A 24,408-nucleotide genomic window follows, 5' to 3' on the forward strand; every position below is an offset into this window, starting at 1 on the left:
AAACAAAACAAAAGAATAGCCAAAACATACAAACATAACCTAACCTTCCGTGGTGGGTTAATCTTATCTACCAGCCGCCCTTTCTGCTTGGAGCTGGGAGGCACTTGTGTCAACAGTGGATCCACTTCATACCTTTCCCCAGAAGCCCTAAACCACGCCAGCTATCAGAGCTGGAAAAGGCGGTCAGGGTCCTGTTTCAGAGTCATTTGAGTTTAAACGCTTGAACTTCAAAACGACAGCCCTTTACCAACTGTCAGACGGAACAGAAAAAAAGATCTACTTAGACTTTCCACGTGAATCAAAACCTAAGCCTCAGACGGGAACCAGGATCTTGGAAAGCACGTACATTTCTAAGGGACGTTTTTAAAAAGAAACCCAAATTGTTATGAACAACGTGGAAAAGAACCCTGAAGGTGTCAGGAGCTGCACATCCTCAGACAGTTCTCTGTGCTTTGCAGAAACGTAAAGTTCAAAACAACAATAAAGACATTGAGTTTTCAGTGGGGGGGGGGTCAGCTCAGGGGCAGAGGCGCACACTCAGTGTGAGTGAGGCCCTGAGTTCCAGCCCTAGCACCTCCACTGAAAAAAAAAAGATACCTGGTTTTCAATCATTCAGGAATCTTCTTCAAAGGAAGGTAATTAGAGCTATATTACCAACATTTCCCCCTTCTTTGGCAAATCAAGAAACACAAACACATCTCAAATGTGATTCCTCATATAATTTTTTAGTCCAAATAGTCAAAATTAGAACTTTTAATTGATTTTTTATAATTATGAAACACCAGTAAGTCATATGAATGAGAAAAAGAAGGACAAACACAAAATCTGAGAACTTCTGTTCTAGCCACAAATGAAGAGAGAGTCGTGTATGTATGAACAACAGAAATAGTCAAAGAATTATTAGCATTAAGTTCCAAACCTCTGGGAAGGCCACTTTTGATTAGAGACGACAATATTATTTATCTCAGAATATGCAAGTTTAAAAGTTTAAAAGTCAAATTTTCCAACTTACCCCCTCCAAAAAAGGGGCTGGAATCCAGACATTAAGGGTAAAGGTGTAAATACTGATCACTTCCATGAAGTTTTCAGAATAGTTTCAGGGATGGACGATATAGCCATTTCAGAAAAAATGAGAATGCCATGTTTTGGTTAGTGATACACACCGGGTACCATAATTTCTTCCCTTTAGTGTCCTTCTCTTTCTCTTGAGGAATAAGCTATAACTTAGTTCTTTTGATGAAAAGACGTTTTAGACGGGATCAAGGAAATCTGAGAGGAAGTCAGAACATTCATATGCTTGTACGTCCTTAGCTCTACTAGGGCACACCAACCACAACCGAGCAAGTGACCTCTTCCCTCCTGAATTTTTCCTGGGAAAAACTGTTTCCACCATTGCTGGCAGAGACCCGGCCCATCTCAGCGGGCTGTGAAAAGCAGAGAGTATTCTAACTTCGCAGGAGCCAAAATCTGGGAAGGAGTGACTGTGAGTAATAGGTAAGAACCAAGACCACAGACAAGAGGGTTTGAAAAGATTGTTCAGAACTGCTTAGATTCTGTGTTGTTTATTACAGTCCAAATACATGAAGTTCTGATGAAATAAAATCATATGGTACAGATAAAAACAGGCCATGAAAGCCCAGAGTCGTTTTAGGGCCAAAATGCAGACCATCCAACAGTTCACATTTTAGGAATTTGAAACGCCTAAAAATAGCTAAGGTGGTTGAGAGAGAGAGAGAGAGAAGAAAAACTAAAAGGAGAGGAAAAGGAGGGAGACCAGAAACCATTCAGGAAACGTTAGCTCACAAGAATGCCTTACTTGGAAAGAAGGGACAAATGCATACAAAATGCATAAACTTTGTGCAGGTTAATGCAATAGTAAACACAGTAGAATACACAGGCCTCATAGTACTTTTGTATTGGCATACATATAATGTCTAGCACTTTCAAAAATATGCGGACACTAATTAAGGATCATTCTAGATAAAAATACATATTTCTTTAAAGTGGGTGGGTATAGTATGGTCTTAGGGCAGACCGCCATAGATGTACAAAAATGAAACTGTTTTTGGTAATTCTAGGGGATATGGCAGCGAAAATTTGTCGTAAGGATGTTGGCTGGTTTTAAGAGGGTTATTTTCAGATATAACCTTAACAGCTACATTTGTTAAAAAAAAATTTTTTTTTCTTTCTGTAAAGTTAGTTTTATTAACCCTGAGAAATGTCTGTACTGACATCTCTTTCTCAAATAAAAGTAGCAGAGTTGTGAATGGGTCGGGTGGATATGCTTTACAGCAAATGTGAACCCTCTCTGGGTTCTTCTCACACAAAGGGACACAGACTCTTAAATACAATAAACTTCCTTAAAAATCTGCCACCTAACAACTGTTTACATCATAGAAAAATAGCATTTTTTTGTAAAAAGAAATATAGTTACTTTGTTAAAATGGTTTCTTTTAAACCGGCAATTATTTTTCATATAAAGAATTTCTAAACATCCATACAGGAAATAAAAATAGATAATACTGAGTGCAAAGCAGACGATGGCATGTTGCAAACGATCAAAGTACTTCACTGCCAGATAAATAACACTCTTATTATGTTACAGCACAAGGCTGAATCCTTCAGGAACTTAAAAGCTATCGCTTTTACTCTCTGATGGCAAATGACTTATAAGTAAAGTGACTTCCAGCAGCAGAAGGCCAGATGGATTAGAAGTGGATCATATATATGCATTCACATTTCCCCGAAACTCGAAAGTGCTGAAACTCCAGCAGCGGCCTCCGTGCCAAGCTCCTGAACACGAGCGTGGACCGCGGGCATGGGGCTGCGAGGGGGAACTTCTGACATTCAGTCCTTCCAAAATCATTCACTACATTGTCGGCATTTGAATTTTTCACACACAGCCAAGTTAACACCAAACTACTTACCAGCTTGGCTAAACCCACCACTAAGGAGAGTCTCTGTGACTCTTCCCTAAATACAGGTATTAACTCTTCGTGCTATGGAAACAGATGGTTTCAGTGGACTACCGCTTTATTTCCATAAAGCGATTCTGGAGGGCTGTGAGCTTCCTGGCGGCCATGGGAAAGGATGTTGCAGCGCAGGAAAAGCCAGCAGCTCCCAGCTCTTACGGGGCAAGAGGGGCTGGGGGCGGACTCAGACCTCACGCCATCAGCCAACCACAGGGACCCTGTGTTTCACTGGCATCTCGTCACACCCTCTCCACCCTGCTAGGGTCGTAGGAATCTGCAAAAAGAGAATACAATGGAAAGAAAATTAGCTGGTCTGTTGTCTGTTTAATCCTCAGCCCATACATAAAGATGTTTAGAGAACAAAGTCCACAAGTCTATAAATGTTAATTTTCCGACATTTCAACAATCTATTTTTCACTAAGGAATAAAAAGCTATCACCAAAAGGCTATTTTTAAGGGACACGTGTGACCATTCCTGAATCACAGATGGAAATACGAGAGTCACTTAGTATGTTGCTGGTCCCTTCCTGTTGTTCTTAGTGGAACATAGTTAACTTTAAACTCAACTCTTGTAAACCAGCGGTGACGTGCTTAGCTGACGCGAGAGAAGACATTCTGTGTGTGTAAATTACAACTCTGATGACGGACAGCCTGCTTTACAATCCGTATCTTTGTGATCAAGGATGTCCCAGAAGGGCGTGAGGACCCTGAAATCCTGAGTGCTAGGCTGACAGTGAGAGCCTCCTGTCTCTGACCCCTACACAGGGAGGCCCAGGGCTGGAGGCACGCCCGTTGGCACAAATCTGCCGGGCTTTCCACACTCAGGGATGTGTGAGGCTGGGCGGCCACACTGACCCAATCTATAGCCCACACACACTGGGCCCAGGTGGCCTGGGTTTCCAAAATGGGACAGCATACAACAGAACAGTAGTCCTAGATTGTCACCAGGGTTGTTGCTGGATGGTGCTGAATCTGGTCCCCCCGGGAGCCTCAGGGGTCTGGGATCCAGGCAAACCTGAAGCTCACACGTGTGCCTCCTACGGCCAGAACTTCCTGCCACGGCAGCTGCAGGGTTTCCTAACGTCTTTAGAGGGAACATGTAAGAAATCTGGAAGGAAGGTACAACCTGATAGTTACTAAAACCATTACAGGACCATCTCTTTCCAAATCTAGCTGGACAACAGTATATTCTGAGGGCCACACAGATTCCGATTTCTCTGGAGCAGAATCTTTTACTGCATCCTCCTCACACCTTCTCAACTCCCCACGGTGTATTTACGACATGATACTGCAACCGTAGCTACTAAGACAGTGTCTGTCGCACTCGGGTCAGATGTTATAAGCCACAGGACAGGCTGTGCTCTGAGGAAGCAGCAGCTCCCCGCACGTGACTAACCACACAGGTGCCCACCTGGACAAAGCAAGCAGCGTGCACGGGAACCAGTACCTTCTGCTGGTTCACCCTTCGCAACACCCACTGTGACAACACGGACTCCTGGGGGCTGAGCGCTACATTTTTTGTACTCAATGGGCCTCATTTGGTGCTGATTTCAAGGGACCTCCCATGAGCCAAGATGTCCTTTGCTCAAGGCTGGTGGTCACTAATGGAGGGCTCTGTGGAAAGGGCACACTGGAGAAAGGCCTGGAAGGGGCTGAGTGTCTGTTAAGCCCCAAATCACACAGACACTGGGCACTGACCAGTCCACCGGGGGCAGGCCCCTGGAGACACCTCTGCAGAGCATGCCTGCGGCCCAAGCCCCTGCTGAAGCTAAGGGCCCAGGACCGGGAGCCATGGGGTGGATTCTGGACACAATGGGCTCCTTCTGCAGATCACGGTGGGTCCAGGTCCAATAAAAATGGAACATGCCACATTCTATTATTTTAAATTCTTCAGTACCCATGTGAAAGCAAACAAAAGGAAGCAGGTGAAATTAATTTTCATGATATATCTTATTTCACCAAATATATCTGAAACTGTACCATTTCAACTGGTAATCAACATAAAAATGATTGAGAAATTTTACTTTTTTTTTTTTTCGGTAATGTCTTTGCACTCTGGTGGGCATTTTACACTAACAGCCCTTCTCAATTTGGATACGCCACGTTTCAAGTGCTCAGAAGCCCCGTGTGACAAGGGCCACTACACTGGCCGGCTGAGGCCCGGAGAACAGAGAGGTTAGTACCCTGAGTCTCTGGAATCCTGGTTCCTGGGGGTAACAGTTCAGGTGAAGACAAATCACTAGAACCCGCCCTGGTGGGTATTTCGTGTACAAACACCCACCAGAACTGCTGCCCCTGAGGCTGTGCTGACGTCCAGCCTTCCAGCGGCATGATCTGGCGTCATCAAACCATCCCAGATGGGCTTCCCTTCCTCGTCCGGGACTGGATTACGAGAGCGTGCGGCGGAGGCTGACGGGACCAGCAGGTTCTGACCTCGGCGCCCGGGTTCCACTTAAGCTGGAACATAACCCACCCAGCAGCGACGGGATTCCATGACCTGTTCTGAGATACTGATTTCTTAGCCAGAGCCCCAAAAAGACCACTAAAAACACCCTTAGCTGAAGGGACCATCTTTAAGCTGAAGGAAAGACTTCATGATATGAGGGGGATGTGACACAGATACTCACTTTCTAGAAGGGGGCCTGTGTGCACGCATGTGTGTGCCTGCATGTGCGCTGGTGCTGGTGGTGGAGAGAGCGCGGTCACAGACATACACAGTATGGTATAATCCTCCGTTAAAATCCCAGAACAAAACCTGAATTTAAGTGGGCTGTCGATTCAGGAGCAGTGGGGTTGGTCCAGCACCCTGGGGTGATGGGCTGGTTTCCTCCTTACTGCAAAAGGTCGGGCGGGGACAGAGATAATGATTCTTGTGTTTAAAATGATAGAATGTACCCAAAGGAAAAAGTCCAAACGCTTATGAGCAACAAGGCAACACAGCTTTCTTCTAATTGGTGAAGAAACAGTGAGGGGGGAGGCTGACACATGTCAAAAGTCCTACTCCCTCAAGGGAAGACCTCTCAGAGGACTGGCTTTGCGTCCTGAGGCCTGGTGACCAGCACACAGGTTGGTGCAGGGTCCCGTGAGCCGCTGTGCGTGACAGAAACCATCCAATGTGTCCTGCTGTGTGACTGCTTAAGACAGCCTGAGGCAGCTGTCACTGCGAGGAGCTCTCTGCCTTCAATTTTGGTCATTTTATTGTGTATTAATAATAGAAGCATCAGAGAGGCAAAAACAAATTAAATTTTCGAATTGTTAGAAACTACAGCTAAAAAAAATGGTAAAGTCTCGGGGTGGGGTGGTTTAACGGCTGGCTAAAGGTAAAATCGACATCATGGAGGTGTTTTCAAATCCCATTTCCGTGCCAAACGGTCAGAGCTAGAAACTGAGGGGGTGCTTTGCTGAACTAGGAATTTTGTCACATGTTCCCTCCAATATGTGGCTGTGGACTGAGGCACAGAAATCTGTACAAACTGGTGTTTTTATTATAACAAGAGGGGTCTTACTTTAAAATCCTTTTAATTTTCAGAACTGATAAAATCATTTTGATTTTATAGATTAAAAAACTCACTTTAAAAGACTATGGTGTCTTTTTAACCAGCACTTAAAAGCCACTGAACATATTTTTGGTGGGAAGGCTTGTGGAAACCATGCTGCCTCTTAATGAACCCCAACGGCTCAAAAAATGGGCCAGGTAGCACTTTGCTGCCATAACGGCGGAGGCTCCCCATCCCCAGCATCCTCCTCCTTGGCAGAGACCAACTTGGTCAGCTCAGATGATCCAAGAGGGCCCTGACGAGGGGGTTACTTCAGTAATGTATTCTGCACGAGGGACGGGGCAACGCTGGCCGACGCTCCTAAGAATCGCACTGCATTTGCGGGAAACCTTACAAAGTGCCAAGGAGACTTTTTTGTTAAACAAAAATTTCTGGATTCTTTCCCGTCTACTTTTAAATCCTTGGACTTCAAAATAGGAGGCGGCTGGGGCACTAGTGAGATGGCGGGGTCCGGCTGAGGAGGCCGGACGGGGGTCTGGGGGCAGCACTGGGGCACTCAGGAGGGGCGGTTTCTGCCTTACAGCAAAGGTCGGAGTTCGCGATCAGGTTCCCTTCCAGTCTGTGTTTATGATGCGGACCCTTTGACACCCACCCTCAACTCTTCTCATCACTTCTGGGATATGTAAGTGATAATCTCCAGCGCCTAAAAGAGGGACGCCAAGAGCCCTCTCGCCTGTCTGTGTCAGCGCCGAGCCGGTGAGCTGGTGTAGGGGGATCCACCGTTACCATCGTGGGAAACTTGCTTTGTTTTTGTAAGGTGGAGAAGGCTCTGAAGACACGTGGATGTGAGAGGGTGCAGGAGGCCCAGGGCCCGCAGGGTGCTGCTGCCGGAACCGGCCCCCCACCCCACCCTGGGACCTAGCAATCAGAGCTCAGGGGCTGCAAGACACAGAGCTGGCAGGTGAACTTTCAGGGGTGGCCACGGAGAAAGTGCAGGCTGTTGATTCTGTCCACGGAACTGCTCAAGTCTCACTAACGGTGTGGTGGTGAAAACAGCCACGAATGGGGGACAGATGACTCTGGAAGGTGAAAATGTTAAGACAGCACGGGGGGCAGGCAGTTTACTTAACCAGCCAGGTGTAACTTTTCTCATCTGGTTAATAGAGCAATGAGGGTTATCTGGGTGAATGCTTATTTTGGGAGCGGGTAAAGAGCACAAATGCTGTGGTCTCCTACAGGACTGACCAAGGTGCCTGCACCGAAGTTAGAATACTCTGTGGATGCACCTCCTCACAGCAAGAGGCCCCAGAGTTGTTTATACAGGTAATTTTACCTGGTAACTTACACAAATAACTTCTGTAAAGATAGGATCATTTAAAGTACACTGCAAGATCCTGCTTTCTAAGGAAAACTTCTGGATAGTTCTTGGTAAAATGAAAAGTCTTTGGTACCCTAACTCACAGGCTCAATTTTACCTTTTCTGAGTCTGCAGGTTTCACCATCCACCAACCTGGTATTTTTATGCTCTAAGGACATCAAATGACCTCGGAACGGCCGCCCACCTGCCCACCTCCTCACCTGGGCACCAGAAGTCCTGCCCGCCATTCTCCTCCCGTCGTGCCACCGGATGCCCGTCTTCTCCCAGCGGGAAGGCGCCCCTGGACTCGGAGAGCAGGTGCCCGGCGTTGAGAGGTCGCACCCTGGAGCTCTTCTCGGCCGTCGGCTCCTCGGCCTCCTCTGCAGACTCGGTGCCGCGGGAGGTCAGGAGCCTCAACCGAGACACGGAGCTCACCTCCTTCATCCTCATCAGACGGTCGGGGTCTGCCCTCCTCGGGGGGGAAGCCAGTTTCTCCTGTAAACTTTCAATCACTTTGGAAGTGCTTCGGAGCCTCTTCTCGGAGGCTGCCAAGCTGGGGGTCCTCTCTATGAAATGGAACAAGGTGGACCTGAAGGGTGGCTTTGTCCCCACGTCCTTGGGATGGAAGGGCTGGGGCTCCTGGAGGCTGGGCTGAGGCTCGGGGGCCTGGCTGGGGATGAGGGTGTCCCCGTCCACCCCTTTGGGCTCAGAAGCCTGGGGAGCCCGTCGGGGGACATCCCTCTCTCCTACGAAGAGAGGGCTTGTGGTCCAGCCGCACTTCCTCCTGCCGTGAAAGGCGTCGGTGGATGCCAAGGGCTCATCCCGGCAGGCCGGGCTGGACACAGACTCCTGTCCAGGGGACTCGGGGCCGTGGGTGCCTCCATCGGGTTCGGGGTGCTGGCTCTGCCCCGCCCTCCCGGCGCCCGGCAGCAGGGACTCCATGGCCACCTCGATGCCCAGGATCCTGGCAGCCCTGGCTTGGAGGGACTCATTCGGGGGGATTTCTATTGCACTGGCTTCCCCCGAGGACCCTGCTACCGTGCTGGTGCTCCACTCTTGCGCCAGTGTCAGCCCCACAGATCTCAAGTCCGGTGCTGAGAGGCCTCGGAGTTTGCCGGTAAGAGAGAGGGGGACCAGGACCCCAGAGCTCCCCTGCTCCCCACCACCAGCTCTTGAAGGGCTGGCCTCGCTCAGCTCCGGGGCACTTAAACCACCAGGGGGTTCCTGACTCAGCAGGGGCTCCCTTGCTTCTGCTGGACCCACTGGGGACACTGGCATTGCATCACTTAATCTAGAAGACGTTACTTGTTTCGCAGGTCCTGGGCTGACTGCTGGCTCGGTCACTCCATCCTCCACCTCCTGGTCCCCCTCCCCTGCGATGGAGCTTCCTGGTGGTGACAGCCACGCGGCTCCTCTGCTGCCCTCCGCCATCAATGGGCTGCGGCAGCGAGGCTTCTGCTCTTTGCTCCAGCTCTTGGACTTACTCGTGACTCTTCCCCACCAGGGCTCGGAGTCCTCGGCCACCAGCCTCCTCGGCGCTTCCTCAACTCCGTCCTCGCAGCAGCCCGCGTGCTGGGTTGCAGGGCCGGCACGGCCTTCCCAGGGCTGCCCCGTCTCACCATCTTCGCTGCTGCTGCTGCTGCGGCTGCTTGGTTCCTCCTCCTGAAGCTCCTTGTTAAAACTCTCCAGCTGGCTAATCAGGTCCCAGGGACGGCGGCTGACAGGTTTCAGGAGGAACTGCCCGAAGAGCTGCTGACTGTTGCAGGGGCCCGTGGTCTCCCCCTTGACCACCTCACCCCTGGACACGGGGCTGGTGCCACGCCCACGGCTGTCCATGCCGGGCTGTGCCTGGCCGGCTCTAGGCACGGGTGCCTGGCTGACACACGAGGAAGCCCTGGAGAAAGCACTGTTGTTGGATGGGCTGAGGGACCCCTGACCTTTCAGGGGATGAGCCCCAGGCCTGTGGGTCAGGTCGCTGGAAGCCAATGCCACCTGCATCTGCACTTCGAAGGGTACAGGGTCCAGACATTTTAGAGTTAGCACTGGGTCAGGCGACCCGCCCGGCTTCTCCCCGGGGAGGGGCCGCGGGCTTTGGGATTCTTCAGGGAAGCTGGTCTGTGTTTGCTGGTCTCTGTACTGGTGCCCAGGCCACGAGCCACGACACGTGAGCTCTCTGTGTTTTGCAGGGTGAGTGAACCTGAGGTCGTCTGTGTGCCTGTCTCCTCCGGGCCGCCCCAGGTCTTGTTTCTGGGGCTCTGTTCTCCCAGCCAGGCCTCCCATGAGTGCCTGTAGCTCCAGGTCAGTGGAGGACAAGCTGAGCAGACTCTGTTCTTGCAAAGCCGTGCTCTTATCGGGCCCGTTCTTTTTATCCACGCTCGGTTTTAAGTCATTGTTGTTCGTATCTGTATCTGGCAGATATGATTCTGATTTGACTGGGACAGAAACCAAACAAAATATCGTCTCGTTCATTTTTTTCTTTGAACTTTTCTTGATCTGCATCCCAGTTTCAAACTTTCTGAGCTGGGTTTGAGTTTCACAGGTACTCTCGCCTGCAGGGTTTAGGGAGGAAACGTGGCTTTCAGGGAGTCCTAGTGGGCCGTCCCCCACGTCGGACCGCTGTCTCTGTGTGATAACACAGTGGTCTCTTTGGTCAGGAAAGCCACCATTTTCTCCATCACTGAGGGGCTGGCCCCACAGCCATGGGGGGCTGGGAGTGGCAGGGGCGGGGTCCCTCTCATTCCCTGATGGGTTCCAAGCGGCACCCTCACACCGCAGGCTCCCCCACGCTGGCTCTGGGGCAGGGGCGGGACCAGATAGGCAGGGCTGACCATCAAGCTTCACTTCTTCCCAGAAACCCTGGGGTCGGGCTAGTTTAATGTGTCGTATCCGAGGGTCATCAAAGGGAATGTAAAGGACGGAGCCATAAGCAGTGGTGGGGTGGGGTTGCGGAGGGACCCCGCGAGGTGAGTGGGGGCCTGGGCTGCACTCAGGCCCAGCACCGAGGGAGCCCGGAAGGAGCCGACCGCTGGCACCAGCTTTCTCCCCAGAATGTGGCTGTGCCCGGCAGCCACCACCGTCATGCCGGGGCGCTGCATCCTCCGAGCAGAGGTATGTGCCAGGCTGGGGCGGGGACCGGTACGAGGGCGGAGGCACATACCCAGGGGGCTCCAGGCCGGGGTCAGGTACCCCCAGCTCCTGCCTCGCGTCTTCAGTCTTGGCTGGGTGGGACACGCGTGGGTCGGGCGGCTGGCTGGCTGTGAGGTCGCTGATCTCCGCTCCGGCCCTGGAGTATTGGTGGGAGTCATAGGATGGAGGCTTGATGGGTCTCCCAAACTTAGGCCGGGGTGAGGGGGCTGAGGAGCCACCCTTCTCGGGGTTCCTGGCGGCTTCCAAGTCAGGCACACAATTTGGAGAATGAAATGGCCCTTTAGGAACAGCCGGTAAAGGCCCGTCGCTTAACGGGATGGGAATGTCGATGCAGCTCAGGCTCTCAGGGGAAAGAACTCGAGGCAAAGACTGGGATTTCCCTTTGCTCAACATGTGCTCCCCACGCACGAAAGGGTGCAGGTCTTGAAACAGCTTCTCCCCGACACCATCAGACATCTGCCTCCCTAATTTCCGCGGCTGGTTCCAGCTTCCGGGGCCTACGTTCTGCCACTTGGCAGGACCCGCCATTCCCAGCTCTTCTTCCCAGACCACCTTCCTCATCACATCCTCTGTCCTTCCTCCGACTTCCCGGGGCCCCTCCCTCATGCGCTCCGGAAGGCTGTGGGCCTGGGCCATGCCTCGGACCTTGGCGTCTTCCCGGTCCCGTGGGCCCAGCAAGCCGCTGCCCTCTTGATCTCTCCTCCGCCAGTAGGTGTGGCTGCGACCGGCCAGGGGCTGGGAGGACCACGCTAGCACGGGCTGATGATAAAACCTGCAAAACAGAGGCACAGAGGTTACACCAAGGGAGGACCCGCGCAGAACAAACGTGTACTTCTCTGCCTCTGTGACCAGCCTTCCAGTCAAACTCTGGCCGGGAATTTTGAAAAAGAGTCCCAACCACAGTGCTCATCAACTTTAAAGAAAACACAGCCCACTAATTACGGCTGGGAGGCGGCCAAGTGTTTAGCCACTGAGAGCCTAGGAGTGGCAGCCACAGGCTGCCCACAAGTACAGCAGGGCGCTGGTTGTACTTGAGTGATGTACTTGTACAAGGGAATGAGGGTGAGCCCAGGAGCCGTGCTTCCCAAGTGCGGTCCTGGGCCCCTGGGGGTCCAGACCCAGCTCAGGCCAGACCACCGGGCAACCTCTGGGAGTGAGTGCAGGAGTCACTAGAGGGAGGGCCGCTGATGCAGCAGGACCCCAGGACCCCACGACCCCACACTGAGGACCATCGCTGCTGATGGGTGTCAACCACGACTGCACGTGAACCTGGAGGGACCTCACAACTCCTGAAGCCCAGGCAGCACCCTAGCTCCATCACATCAGAGTCACAGAGGCGGGTGGGGAGCCAGGTACCCTTGTTTCTCCAGGCCCCCAGCTATTCCCAGGGTGCGGCTGAGAAAGACCTGTGGTAAGAACCTCCTAGAGAAACATGACCAAGTTTCTCTCCCCCTAAAAGTTCAGATTCAGTAGGTCTGGGTTAGGGTCCAGATGTGTGTATTTTTAACAAGCTCTCCAGGTGATAATGTCTTGTCCTCAGGTAGTGTCTGAAACACCACTCGGTTTGACATTTCGAGACTGATCAGAGGAAGAGGGGAGCTCTGCTGACGGGGAAGAACTCTGCCAGTCTTGCTCCAGGCTGCTGTCCACCACCTGCCTGCACATTAGAACTTCCCTGTGAGCCCTTAAAAAATACCAGTGCCTGGAATTTGGATCTGACTGGCCTGGCCAGGAGCCCAGCACCGGTCTGTTCCGAAACCTCCTCAAACGGTCCCAGCACACAGCCAGAGTTTGGAATCACTGTTCTAGCTCTGAAGAAAGAATCTGAACAACACTGTCAAACTGTGCAGAAATACGAAGCTGGCTAGAAATGAGCAGAGACAGGACTGTAACACAGAAAGCCCACCAAGTGGCAGGAAGCTTGGGGAGGTCGTCTACCTTGATCAACACTGGGCTAAGCGGAAAAGGTTTCAACTCGAAAAGTGCTGAGGTTTTTTTTTTTAATTATAAAAGTATTCGTTGTTGAGAATTTGGAAAAAATACAGGAAAAGCACAAAAACCAAAAATTGCTTGTAGTCTTCCTCCCCAGAGATCATCATTTTGATACGTATCTTCCGGTCTCTGTGTGGTGGGACGTGGACTTCAGACAGCCTGACTGCTATTCTACAGGGGATCTGGTTTTATGTGAACACTCCCTGACGTCTGTGATGCAAACAGCCGAGGCTGACATAAAGGTTACTGTGCTCTAGGTCCCCGCTAAGCGCTTTCTATACGTGAACTCATTTCAGCTTTACCAGCACCCCAGCCCTCGCCCCCTCCCCGAGGTACGAACTGCTGTCAGTCCCATTTTACAGAGCAGGAAACTGAGGCACAGAGAGGTTGAACAACTCTCCCAAGTCACACAGCTTATAAGCAGTGGGAAAGGAACTCAAACCCGATGAGTGACCACAAAGCCCCGGTGGCCACTCTGTTTTACTGCTTCTGACATAATGAAAAATTCCTCATGTGCGGAGTTTCAGTGGGTGAGCTCTATCACGTATGTAAGATTTATTTCACCATCATACCGCTTTGGACACGGATGTAGCTTATGTTCTAAAACACTCTGTGAAACACTATTGCTCACAAACACTAAGCTCATCTCACGTTATTTAAAATAAACCCTCAGAAAAGGCACTGGCAGATCAGAGAATCAGGTTCTGCAGCCTGACCTCGGACCAACCGCCCGCACTCCCATGCCGGCCGGGCCAGCGGCGTGGAGAAGAGCTGTTCGCGGCTCTGGTTATCACGGTCCATTTTCCTCCTTATTAGTTAAGTGAAAAGAACTTCTCACTGGTTTTCATTTGCATTTCTTTGGTTGCTGGTCATTTCTTCATGTGCTAAGGTGTCATGAAACCACATTTCGTGGTTTTGAACAACTTCCACACCACAGCCCACTTTTCGGCCGGGTGAGGACGGTAGAGGACGGGGCGGAGCTGCGGGCCTCGAGTCGTGTGTGGCCACAGCAGGGAAGGGCCTGGGAACGGAGCAGCTGTGGGGACGGGCTGGAGGAGGACCATGCCCCACACACGGGCAGAAAGACGGGCTGTGCTTCCGGCACCAGGTGGTAGATCAACAGTAAAAATCTATTACTAATAATATTTCTATTGTTATTATTTATTACTACTTGGGAATTCCTTCTTTGCCTTAAAAAGTGAGAGTAGTTCTTCAAATCCTGCCTCCCCCCACCCCCAGGAGCCTGTTAAGCAGCCACTGGAGCAAAGCTGGGCCACGGGCTGGAAAAGCAGGAAAGGTCTGATGTCCCTCTGCGGTCCAGCATCAGCCCCAGAGCAGCTGCCGTAACGCTGCGCGCGCGTGAAGGTCAAGTGCTTTGCTGCTTGTTGTCATCAAATCATGTTTTGAGCATTTAGGTTTCGAAGGCTAACAGAGCGCCCCTTGGGTCAGGTCCTCCCGGCCCATCTCCACCCGCCCCCAGGTGAGCAGCGCAGCACCATCTGGAGCTTGGAAGCCGAGGTCCCTTCAGTCAGAGATGCCCCTGGGGCTGTCCCTCCGTAGCTGATACAGGCAATGAACCATTTAAGGGTCCTGAGCACCTGCTGGCTTCAGGGTCTTAGACTCGGTGCCAAGTCCGAGGGCAAGACTGTGAAAGTGCCGCTTAATAAGATGAGACAATTGCCACAGGCCCAATTAAGAGAGGCCAAAATAAATCAGGAGGAAGCAGGTGGTCAATGCCCAGTGTCAGTGTCTCCTTCATGGCCTTTGTTCCGCAGCTGATGGTGAGCGGGCTGGATGCGGCCAAGCAGCTTTAATAAGCACCGGCCTTACTCTGTACAGGCCCCTCAACGAACTTCGGGGCCCCTGACCCTACAGAAGAGATCACCCTGCGTGGCATTTGCTCACTCTCTCAATAGATGCTCTGGCTTCTCAGTAAAGCCTGGTGGGTTAAGTGCTGAAGTCCCAAGATGCTCTCTGTCCCCGTACAAGCCATGCGCATCAACAGGGACAAAGACAGACAGAAACAGGCTGAGAATACAGACAGGCGGCAGCTACCTACACAAGTGATGGTGTCAGTTTTCACCCCCCACCCCTGAAATCACATTATCACCTTAACTCTGTCAAAACTGCCATTTGTAACCAATTAAAATGGCTCAGCATTCTGGGCTAAACTTTTTTTCCACTTGCACAATACACCAAAAATCACAATTTAAGGAAAACTCAGATCCACCTAGGGAATTTTAAATACTCTCTCTCTCTTTTTTAAAAATCTGCATTACATAGAGAACTAGAAAGCATTTATTTCACAAGCATCCCTTTTGTCCCCAGAATGAGCCCAGCTGTGACGGGCACAAGTCGACCCACAGGGTGACGCTGTGGCGAATTTCTCCCTCGGACAAGTGATCAAGTTGGACATTTACTGGCTTCCATGGAAGATGTCTGTTATCAGCTAAAATGTGTGCTACCTCTTATGGCTTCAAAGCCAAGAATCTGTTTTCTAGGACCTCTGATGAAATAAGCTGAGATCAAATTTTTCTTTCTAAAAAATGAGACTGATAATTTACATTTTAAAAAAGTTAACAATGGGACATTTTACAGAAACGAAATGAGCACGCTGATACAGGGTGGGGAAGAGATAAGGAAAGCGAAGTGGAGGGTGACAGCCCACGTAAGCAATGTCAACACGGTCACTGAAACAGGCAGGGTCTTTGTGCAGAACTCCTGGGAGAGCAGGTCGGAGAGGAGACAGAAGCTACACTTGGAACCGCTCCTTGGCGAATCAGAAGAGACACATGATGACGACAAAAACAGGTGATAAACAGTGTCTGAAAAACATCTAAAACGTGAACATGTGAAAAACAGCATGTCTAAAGAAAAAGAGGCAAGTCTGCTTGCCGAATGTATAAAAGCAGATGATGAAAAACACTAGGAGAACTTTCTGTTCGTTTAAGCGCCACATTTTCAACTGCAACGGAAAATACCACCTTCCTTTTAGAAAGTAAAAGCCTACTTAGAAGGGTAATATCCACCACGCCTTTTAATCACAGTCACACACGCTGCAGGACTGTCCTCTCCAAGGTCCCGGAGCTGCCCCAGTCTGCGACGGCCTGGGCCTAGCTTTGCACCTGACGCCCCAAGGGCAGGAAAAGGTGCCCTCCCCACTCTACCAACAAAACGCTGAACCCCATCCCCAGGGCAGCCCCTGAAGTCTAGTCCTCCCCACGGAGGTCCAGTGGAGGGTGGGAGGCCCCGCTGAAGTGGTCCCAGGTCCAGCAAGTTCTTCCTGCCGGCAGGGCCCCCAGCCAAGCGGAGGTGGGTGCTGTCCATCACCTTTAGACCCCGGCGTCGCATCCTTCAGAAGCCGCTCTCTCTTCCATAGGTCAGTCGGTCTTGCCCAGAAGCACATCTGAGCATAAAGGCAGAGCGTGTCACTTAAAGGATCTCCCCGTCCTTGAAGGAGAGGCTCTCTCTCCTGGTAGGGGCCCTGGGGCAGCATCTCGGGAGAGACACACTCACAGCCCGTGTTAGATGTCTGGCGTGTTTCTGGGGTGGGGCCCGCCATCTCCTGCTACAGCATTTACCCTTGAAGCTCTTTGGGGCTGCAAGCCTGCAACTTTACCTTGTAGCGAGCCTTGGTGTATTCAGTACACAACACTGCGTGAATAGCCCTCCGACACAGGCAACAGATAGGCTCACTGTGGAAAGGGGATGACAAGGTCAAGGGGAGATTAAGACTGAGGTTTGAGGTTAGCAAAAATTAAGGTCAGTTGGAAAAGATAAAGCTGTTCTGAGAACACAATGGATGAAGACCACTATTCGGCAAAGCTCCTCGTGAACCAGGGTTGCGGGCCGCACCGGCACAGATGTAACCAGAGAACGCCCAACCGTCGGGTTGCCACTAAGGGGCTGTCATGCCTGCTTTCCACAACGTCTCGATAAATGAGTACAAATAACAAATAAAATAGGTTCAGCTGAAATAAATTCAGCGCGATCATCTCAGGATGTTACTGTTTTGTTATTTCAAAAAAAAAAAACCACCCACAGCTAACAATGGTCCTGGAAGAGGAAGCATAATAAATGACTGGGCTTATGAACGATGCTAACTTTAGACCCATGGAGGGGGCGGGGCAGGAAGACAGCTCAGGGCACTCAGGATACCCGCCCGCGCACAGGTAACTAGGCAGATCCACCAGGGGGATGCACCTGCTGATGCGTGGACGGGGGGGAAGCCCCCGAGTACCGGGCCTCCTCCACACAGGGGTTTTGAACACTGGAGCCTGGGTCCAGGCCCCAGGAAGGTTAGCTCGGAACGGAAAGCTTCAGCCTGGAGGCCCTCCTGCCCTGGTGCTGACCTGCCCTGCCACAGACCGTGATGAGCCCATATTCTTAGAAACAGACACAAATTGCTCTTTTGTGGTTGCCAGCGGTTTTCTGCACCATCTTTGGGGCAGGACTTCAACAGACTTTTGACCCTTGGTCCAAGTCTGGTAAGGCCCTTTCACTCCTGCAAGGTAAGTCAGAGGCCCTGCCTCAGGGAGGAGTGTCTGGGGTGTCCCTGCTTTTTACAAGTCAGTACCTGGCACTGCAGTTCTCAGGGACACAGGTGGGGCGGACGCCGTTCCCCCCTCCCAGATGTGGGGCCTCGCCTGTGACGGGCTGGCACCCGGCAACCACATGGCACTCACTCCAGGTTCCTGTGCACCTTCTGATCAATTTCCCAGCTGGAGGAAGGAAGGGCTTCCGGGGAGAACAGCGGGGTGAGGAGACGGTGCCTGTGGGCAGGTCACCGGTGAACATGCAGCCGGTCCCCAAGGAGCAGGTGCGGGGCGGGGGTCTGGATGCCAGCACCCTGGCTCTCTACTCATGTGTCTTCTGCGACATCCTTCCCTGCTTTTGCCCCGACTCCCCGTCCGGGTCAAGTGGATGGTCATGATTCTTTCCTTTCTAAGTTTGCTGGGGGGGGGGTGAGATAATATGTTTAAATTGTTTGGCAGAGTGTTGAACATGTAACAAACCCTTGTTTTTAGCTATTGGTACTACCGTTAACCCAATCAAAATCAATTCTCAGTGGAGCGGGTACATTTCTAAACTCTTTCTTCACGTCGTCCGGGGCAGGGGGTGAGGGGTGTGCAGGAAAGAGCACAGGAGTGAGCGTTTGTCTCGGCCGGGGGGTTATTTTAGGCCTGCATTGTCCTCTTCTAAGTTGTCATCGGAGGCCCTCACAATAACAGGAAGTAACGATGTCGCTGACTGTCATAACAGGCCCTGCCTTCTGGCGACCGCCGGGCCCTAGGGGAAGGAGCAATGCCCGTGGCCAGCAAACCAGCAGTGAGTTCCTCCCAACAAAGCAGGAGGAGCTAGTAGGCCACACAATCCAACAGGCAAGGCTGACTGTGTGGGTCTTTTCCTGTTATCTGTCTTAAAGACATATTCTATTTCCACCAAGGGACAGTCTCTCTCCCCTGGTGTGGTCCCTTCACCGCCACCATCGGCACCGAGAAAAACAACCAGCCCAAGCATCCGCCTCCCTCTCACACACCTCCGGCCGCCCCTCCCTTTCACTGTCGCTCATCTATTCAGCGAGCACTGGGGCTGCGCCACGTGTTCTTTGCAAGCTCAGCTTAGCGCCGTGGAGAGGCGGGGAGGCAGCCGCCAGGGACGGTGATGGGGGGGCCCGAAGGCACCAGGAGAACCAGCCCATCCTCTCCCGGGACAGGCCAGGATGCTCGCCCTCAGGAAGGGAGTAAGGGCCCTGAGTCCCACGGCCGGGACTCATCAGGATGTCAACCAGACTCCAGTCTGGGCTCGCTTTGAAACAAAGTGACTGGGACTCAAGACCCACCCAGGTATTTTTTAGGCCCCCTTTTCACACCTGGGTATTTCCTAACTGACCTGACTCTCTAGCTAGAGAAGAAACTCATCACTAACAATTATCCTGTTGGTGATGACATGGCTGGCAAAACCAGTGAGGTTCCAGGCTGTGCTGCACCTCCCTGTCCCTCAGCACTGGCCCTCCTGCTGCCTCACGCGCGAAGGGAACAAAGGCTCTCGGCAGAGCAAGCCGGGAGTGTGTGCAGGGGAGACGGACAGTGTCCAGGCACTGCTGGGGAATGAGGACAAAGCACCTCAGAAGAAGGGGTGACAACAAGAAGATGGGAAACTAGGCCTTAACTCCACGTGTGCCCGTGAGCACGCCAGCTCACACGACTCCTCCTTCTTTCCTGAAGAGGTCCAGGTAGCGATGCCTCGCACTCGTGACAGGAGGCGAGCAGCTACAGGACACATGACGCTCGTGGAAGGTCTGATTCTGTGGAGCACGAGTTACATGGAAACAGATGTCAAACTTGAAGAATTCCTCTTTTTAGAAAACCATTATAAGCAGGATATGATTTGAGAGAAGCTTAAAAAGCCTCTGAAAATGTACTGTTTGCTGTGCCCGGTAGCACGATCCTGATCGATGTTTCCTGATCACATGTGAGCCTCCCGAGCTGGGGGACCCAGACCCCACATCAGAGATGCTCTTAGGCTGCTAGGTCTCTCATTAGTTACCACTGCGCTGATGACAAAAGATGATTACAAGCTATTGCCCGGTGAGCTAGCACAAATTTCACCCAGGACTTCTGGGGCTAAGCAGAGAAGAGCCGACTACGGTATGACTTTCAGATTTGAACCGTTGCTGTGTTACGCTATTTTACAGCTTCCTCTGATTATAACATTTCAAAGGAAACACACTAAGGAAACAGGGAACGCCTGATAACAGTATTTCACATGTTTAATGGTAGCTGAGGACTGTTCAGTGATGGCTACTTGCATCCAAGTCTGCAGTTTCCTCCACGTAGAGATAACAGGGGAATAACTCCCTGTTTCCCCTTAATCGTGTGTGTGCGCACATGTGTTTTCACAAGCAAACCTTGCAACAGGGCAGTGGTGCACAGACAGTTAAACCTGGCGCCACGGATGGACTGCAAGTCTCCTTCTCACTATAACCTCCGAACACAGATGTAAATTTAACATTTTCACAGGTGTGCTTTTCACGTTGCCACAGGGAGGACAGAAATGCCACCGGGAAGGAGCATGCAATAGGTCCCTGTTGTTGGTGACACGGCCCAAATTGGGACACAATAAACACCCAGCTTTAAATCATCTGATGCCTAGAACGCCGACTGGGTGCAGCTTCACGGACAGTCACAGTTTTCCCGCTATAAACCTCTAAATGCAGCAGTGACACTGGACATGCTCTGCGAGCATTTTTTCTGCACCACGTGGGTGACTCTCATGCCAAGCCTACAGCCAGTTTCATCATCCCAGCCCATGACCTGAGACCCTTTAGAAGTGGTCGAGCACCTAGGTGAGCTCTGTGCGGAGTGAGTGGCTGAAGGGGGCAATGCCAAATCTTCAGGCTTCGTAAATGACCGGTCAGGGAAGAGAAAAGAAAGGATGTTTGGGGTGCATGGTCAGCCCCTACCCTGGGCCTGGAAAGTACCCTCGTCCAAAGCCCCTCTGCCCAGAGCAGTGGGGCTCAGACACCCCCGCCGTCCAGCCTCCCTCCCCGCACCAACCGAGTAGGACTGACCCGCGAACCAAGCCAAAGCGCCTAGGGCTGCCCCAAACCACGGATTCTCTCTCAAAAATGTCAACTCAGACACAGGGTGGAAATCACAGGGGGTCTGGAGCTAAACTGCCACATAGAGGCGGCAGCATCACGCAAGCGCCCAAGCCAAAGATGCTGGGAAGTGGTGCCCACCAGGGGAGGGGGTAAGGCCAGCAGAGGAGCAACAGGGCCAGGAGGTGCCCTGACAAGTGACCACGTGGAGGGAGATCGAGAAGGTCCTGCAGGGGACAACCCAGGGCCCGGGCAGTCATCGGCTGATCCATTCCAGGGCCCGGCTGCCTCATCCCTACCTGGGAGGAGACCCGCCAGTCTGCGTGTCCCACCCATGGACGGGCCACGAGACCCTCGCTATATTCTCACCACAACCTCCCCTTCCGTGCACATGGCTCTAGTTTCTTGCATCCAGAGGAGCCACAAGGAGGGAGACCCCCCCCGCCCGGGGACCAGTCGGCCCCCTGGGAGCTCTGCTGTGTCTGTGCTGGTCCCCCACGCCTCCCACCCTGCTCGCCCCCCCAAACTTAGCCCATTCAGATGCAGCTGCCAACACCACGACCTCAGTGGCCAGCTCGGGAGCCAAGCCTCCTCCTCACACCAGAACCTTCCCAGACTCGCCTCCCACAGGTCCTCGCACTGGAAACTTCTCCACTTCCCAGCCACCGTGAGCCAGCGCGCCAGAATACTCCGCCCTTGCACGGCCGCCTTGGCTCGTCAGTACTAGGTCTGATCCAATGAGTTCACATGTGTTTAATAAATGCCAAATTCTTTTACAGGATTTACCACAACCAGGGAGAGCTTTAATATTAGCACCTGCTGATTTCCTCTCAAAGCACTTTTTTTCTGAGGGGAAAAATAATTCTCCTCCCACCTACCTTTCCGTTTGCCTCTTGCTTTTAGTTCTCTGTTGCCACAAAAAAAAGAAAACATCTTTTCATTTCAACCCAGGAAGCCGGGCAGCTGGTCTGTGAGGCCCTGGGCGCTGGCGTGGGTCTTTGCAGACACGTGTGCGTGTCCTCTTCCCACCCTACAAGGCACCCTTCTATCCAACAGCCACCCTGCGCCTCCCAGGTCAAGAAGCCAACCTCAGCGATGTCAGGATGCAGCCAGATCTGCTGAGAACTCTGCCCAGGGCTGCATGCGACCACTCATCTGAGCACGTCACTCATGACAGAAAGCAAGCCTGCCGGCAGGTCTGATGGAGGCCGGGCTGGGGGCCCTCGCAGTCTTCAGGAACCTGTTACCACATAGAGGCTGGAAGGTCCTGAGCAAGATATGGACGAGTTGGGAGCCTCACTGCCCACACAGAATTCTTCTGCCTCCCACTCAGGACCCAAATCTGATCTCCTTCAAGCCTGGGACAGACCCCACACAGCCTACGTGACACGTTTGCCCGGTTCCACAGCCACCGTCTTCACCTCATTAGACACTGAGCCTTCTGCTTCTAAGCAGCTGTTCCACGGGGGGAGAATGAACTGGATCCCTGGGTATGGTCACTGTGTGCCTGGCAAGCTCTGCAGGAAATACGCAAGGAGGGGCAGTCAAGGCCCAGCCTCGGTGCCCTGTGATCTAAGGAGGAGGTAGGCGTCCTCGCACCAAACCAGGACCAAGGCAGGCGGGGTGACATCGAGCAGGGGTCTGTGTAGTGGCAGCCAGGCTGCCCCGACCCTCAGCTACCGTGTTCACAAGCACCCTCTTCCAAAGTCCTCGGCGGGGATGCTTTTCAGGGACTGTGGTGGCAGACAGAGGCCCAAGACGGTGGTGGACACGAGTGTGAGATTAGAAGGCCAAGGCTAAATAAAAGTGGCATCTAGTCCTTCTCCACCCTGGGTTCCCTCCTGAACGTCTGCCCCTCGCCAAAGAGGTGGTCCTCACCTGGACACACAAACCTGCTTCTACTCCACTGGGCGTGAGGAGGGGCCATCACCCCGGCTTGCAGTCGGTCGGTCACCGAGTGCTGAACGCTCCAACTTAAAAGAGCAAAGTCCTTCCCGTCTTTGCCTGAAAGCTACAGACCAGCGAGGAAGAGCCTTCCCGTGGACGGGCGACTTCTAACCATGGGAGCCCGGTTCCTTCCCTCTGGGCTCGGTTCACTCCCCTTCTTGTTTGCTTGCTTGTTTGTTTCCCTTAAAGTCAGGCCTCTGCTCTCATCCGTCTCCTTGGCCCATCCTGGGCCAGTTACACGCAGCCTATGGCACACTCTGCAGGGCAGAGCCCCTGCCCCGGTCTGAGCCTGGTCCCCACGCAGCACTGAAGACAGTTTTACAAAGTGATAGCAAAGGTTTCCTCCAGGTTGAAAGTGCCTGGCTGGGGGCCGTGGGTCCCCGCCTGTGCTGGCTCTGGGGCAAGCTGCCGAAATTCCCTTTATTTACCTCCCTCCCCATCCCCCTGGCCAATCCCCCCTCTTTTTTTCCGTTGTTGCTGTAAGAAAACACCCACAGACGCAGCTGTATTCAGATGGGATACCCACGCTGGGGCCAGTGTGAGTGTGGAAGGAAAAGCTGGGTTGGAAGCCAATGGAACTGTATGAACGTATGAGAAGAAAGGTTTTCTTTTTCGAAAGGGGAGGGGAAGACATACCTCTTTCAACTCTGCAACGTACAAAACATTGAAACACGTTCATGAGAGAGCTTAATGTTCTAACAAAATGTGCCTGACATAAACTGGCTTTTACAGAGTTTCTAAACAAGTCCTGGCTGAAAGATGTGAGAGATTATCAGGGAACAAAGAGGCTGAGTATTAAAAGGCGGTGTTGGCGGGACAGAGTTCGTTTACTCGCCGCTATTTCCTGAAGGTCTGTTGCTCTAAGTGCATGGAGCCTCCCAAACGCTCCACGGACAGAAGCATCCATGTCGCCCAGTCTCCCCTCCCCCGGGGCCCCAGCCAAATACAAGGTATTGAAGGATGTACTTACACACCCGAGTCAAAGGCAAACGGTGGGTCCACCACCAAGCTTACCCGGCCTCAGAGATCCTGCGAGCAGAAGCGTCCGGGGGCTCCCCGTGGACCCTCGGTCGGCGGCGACTGCTCTCAGGGTCGCTCACTCGCCCCTTTCCCAGCGACGTCTCACCACGGGGGCAGCTGGCGGGGCCATCCTCACACCCGTTCAGCAGCCCGGGGCCGGCCCGCGCCCTGGCCCTTGCTGGCTGGCGGCCCTCGCAGTCACCCTCGTGCGGCGCGAGGGGCTTCCTCGGCAGCTTGTACCCGTGAGAAACCAGGAGGTCCTCCACACTGTACATCGTGCACCAGCTGCATCAACGCTCCGCCGCTGGGACTGTGGTGGTGGCGGTGGCGGTGGCGGTGGCAGGACCCACGCTGCAGGGACAACAGAGAGAGTCTGTGAGCAGTCACCGAGTCCCCCTGTCTGACACCACCACCCCCCACCCCCGGACCAAACCCGACCTTGGCTGTGGTGTCTGCAGAGAAAGGAAAGGAGTTGGACTTCCCATCTCATTCAAGCAGGGGGTCGGGGGGTGCTGGAGGGGCTTGGCGGAGTGTGGCACGAACCCTGGGGACCCTGCCCTCTGATGGCCGCCTCTTTCAGGAGAGTCTGGAATCACGTTTAAGCCACGAAATGATTAACATTGTCCACCCACCCTCTGCCCCAGACGTCTGAAAACACCACACACAGGAGTGAGGACAAAATAAATACACACTCTGAAGCTGCAATCACTACTCCACGTTGCTAAACTGAGCAACTGCCAGCGTCCAGCTTAATCTGATTACACTTCCCTGCTTTCATCTTGTAGACACAGCTTTTGCTCCAGCAGAGCAGAGCGAGGTCTCTCATCAGCACAGGGATACACTTCGGTGGAAGCAATCTAGGTGGTTATCTAG

At 52.6% G+C, this 24,408-nt stretch overlaps 1 protein-coding gene across 1 annotated transcript in view; it reads right to left on the minus strand.

Moving 5' to 3' along the window:
* Positions 1-701: 701 nt before the first annotated feature.
* JCAD (junctional cadherin 5 associated) overlaps positions 702-24,408 on the minus strand; it is a 36,379-nt gene continuing 12,672 nt past the window's right edge. Inside the window, exons 2-4 of the mRNA XM_072954900.1 lie at positions 23,530-23,886; positions 8,048-11,745; positions 702-3,246 (exon numbers count right to left, since the gene is read on the minus strand). Coding sequence (XP_072811001.1) covers positions 3,212-3,246; positions 8,048-11,745; positions 23,530-23,810 — 4,014 coding nt within the window. The 5' untranslated portion in view covers positions 23,811-23,886 and the 3' untranslated portion in view covers positions 702-3,211. The remainder of the gene's footprint in view (positions 3,247-8,047; positions 11,746-23,529; positions 23,887-24,408) is intronic.

This window comes from Vicugna pacos, chromosome 35 (genome assembly GCF_048564905.1).
Source record: "Vicugna pacos chromosome 35, VicPac4, whole genome shotgun sequence".
Lineage (NCBI taxonomy): Eukaryota > Metazoa > Chordata > Mammalia > Artiodactyla > Camelidae > Vicugna > Vicugna pacos.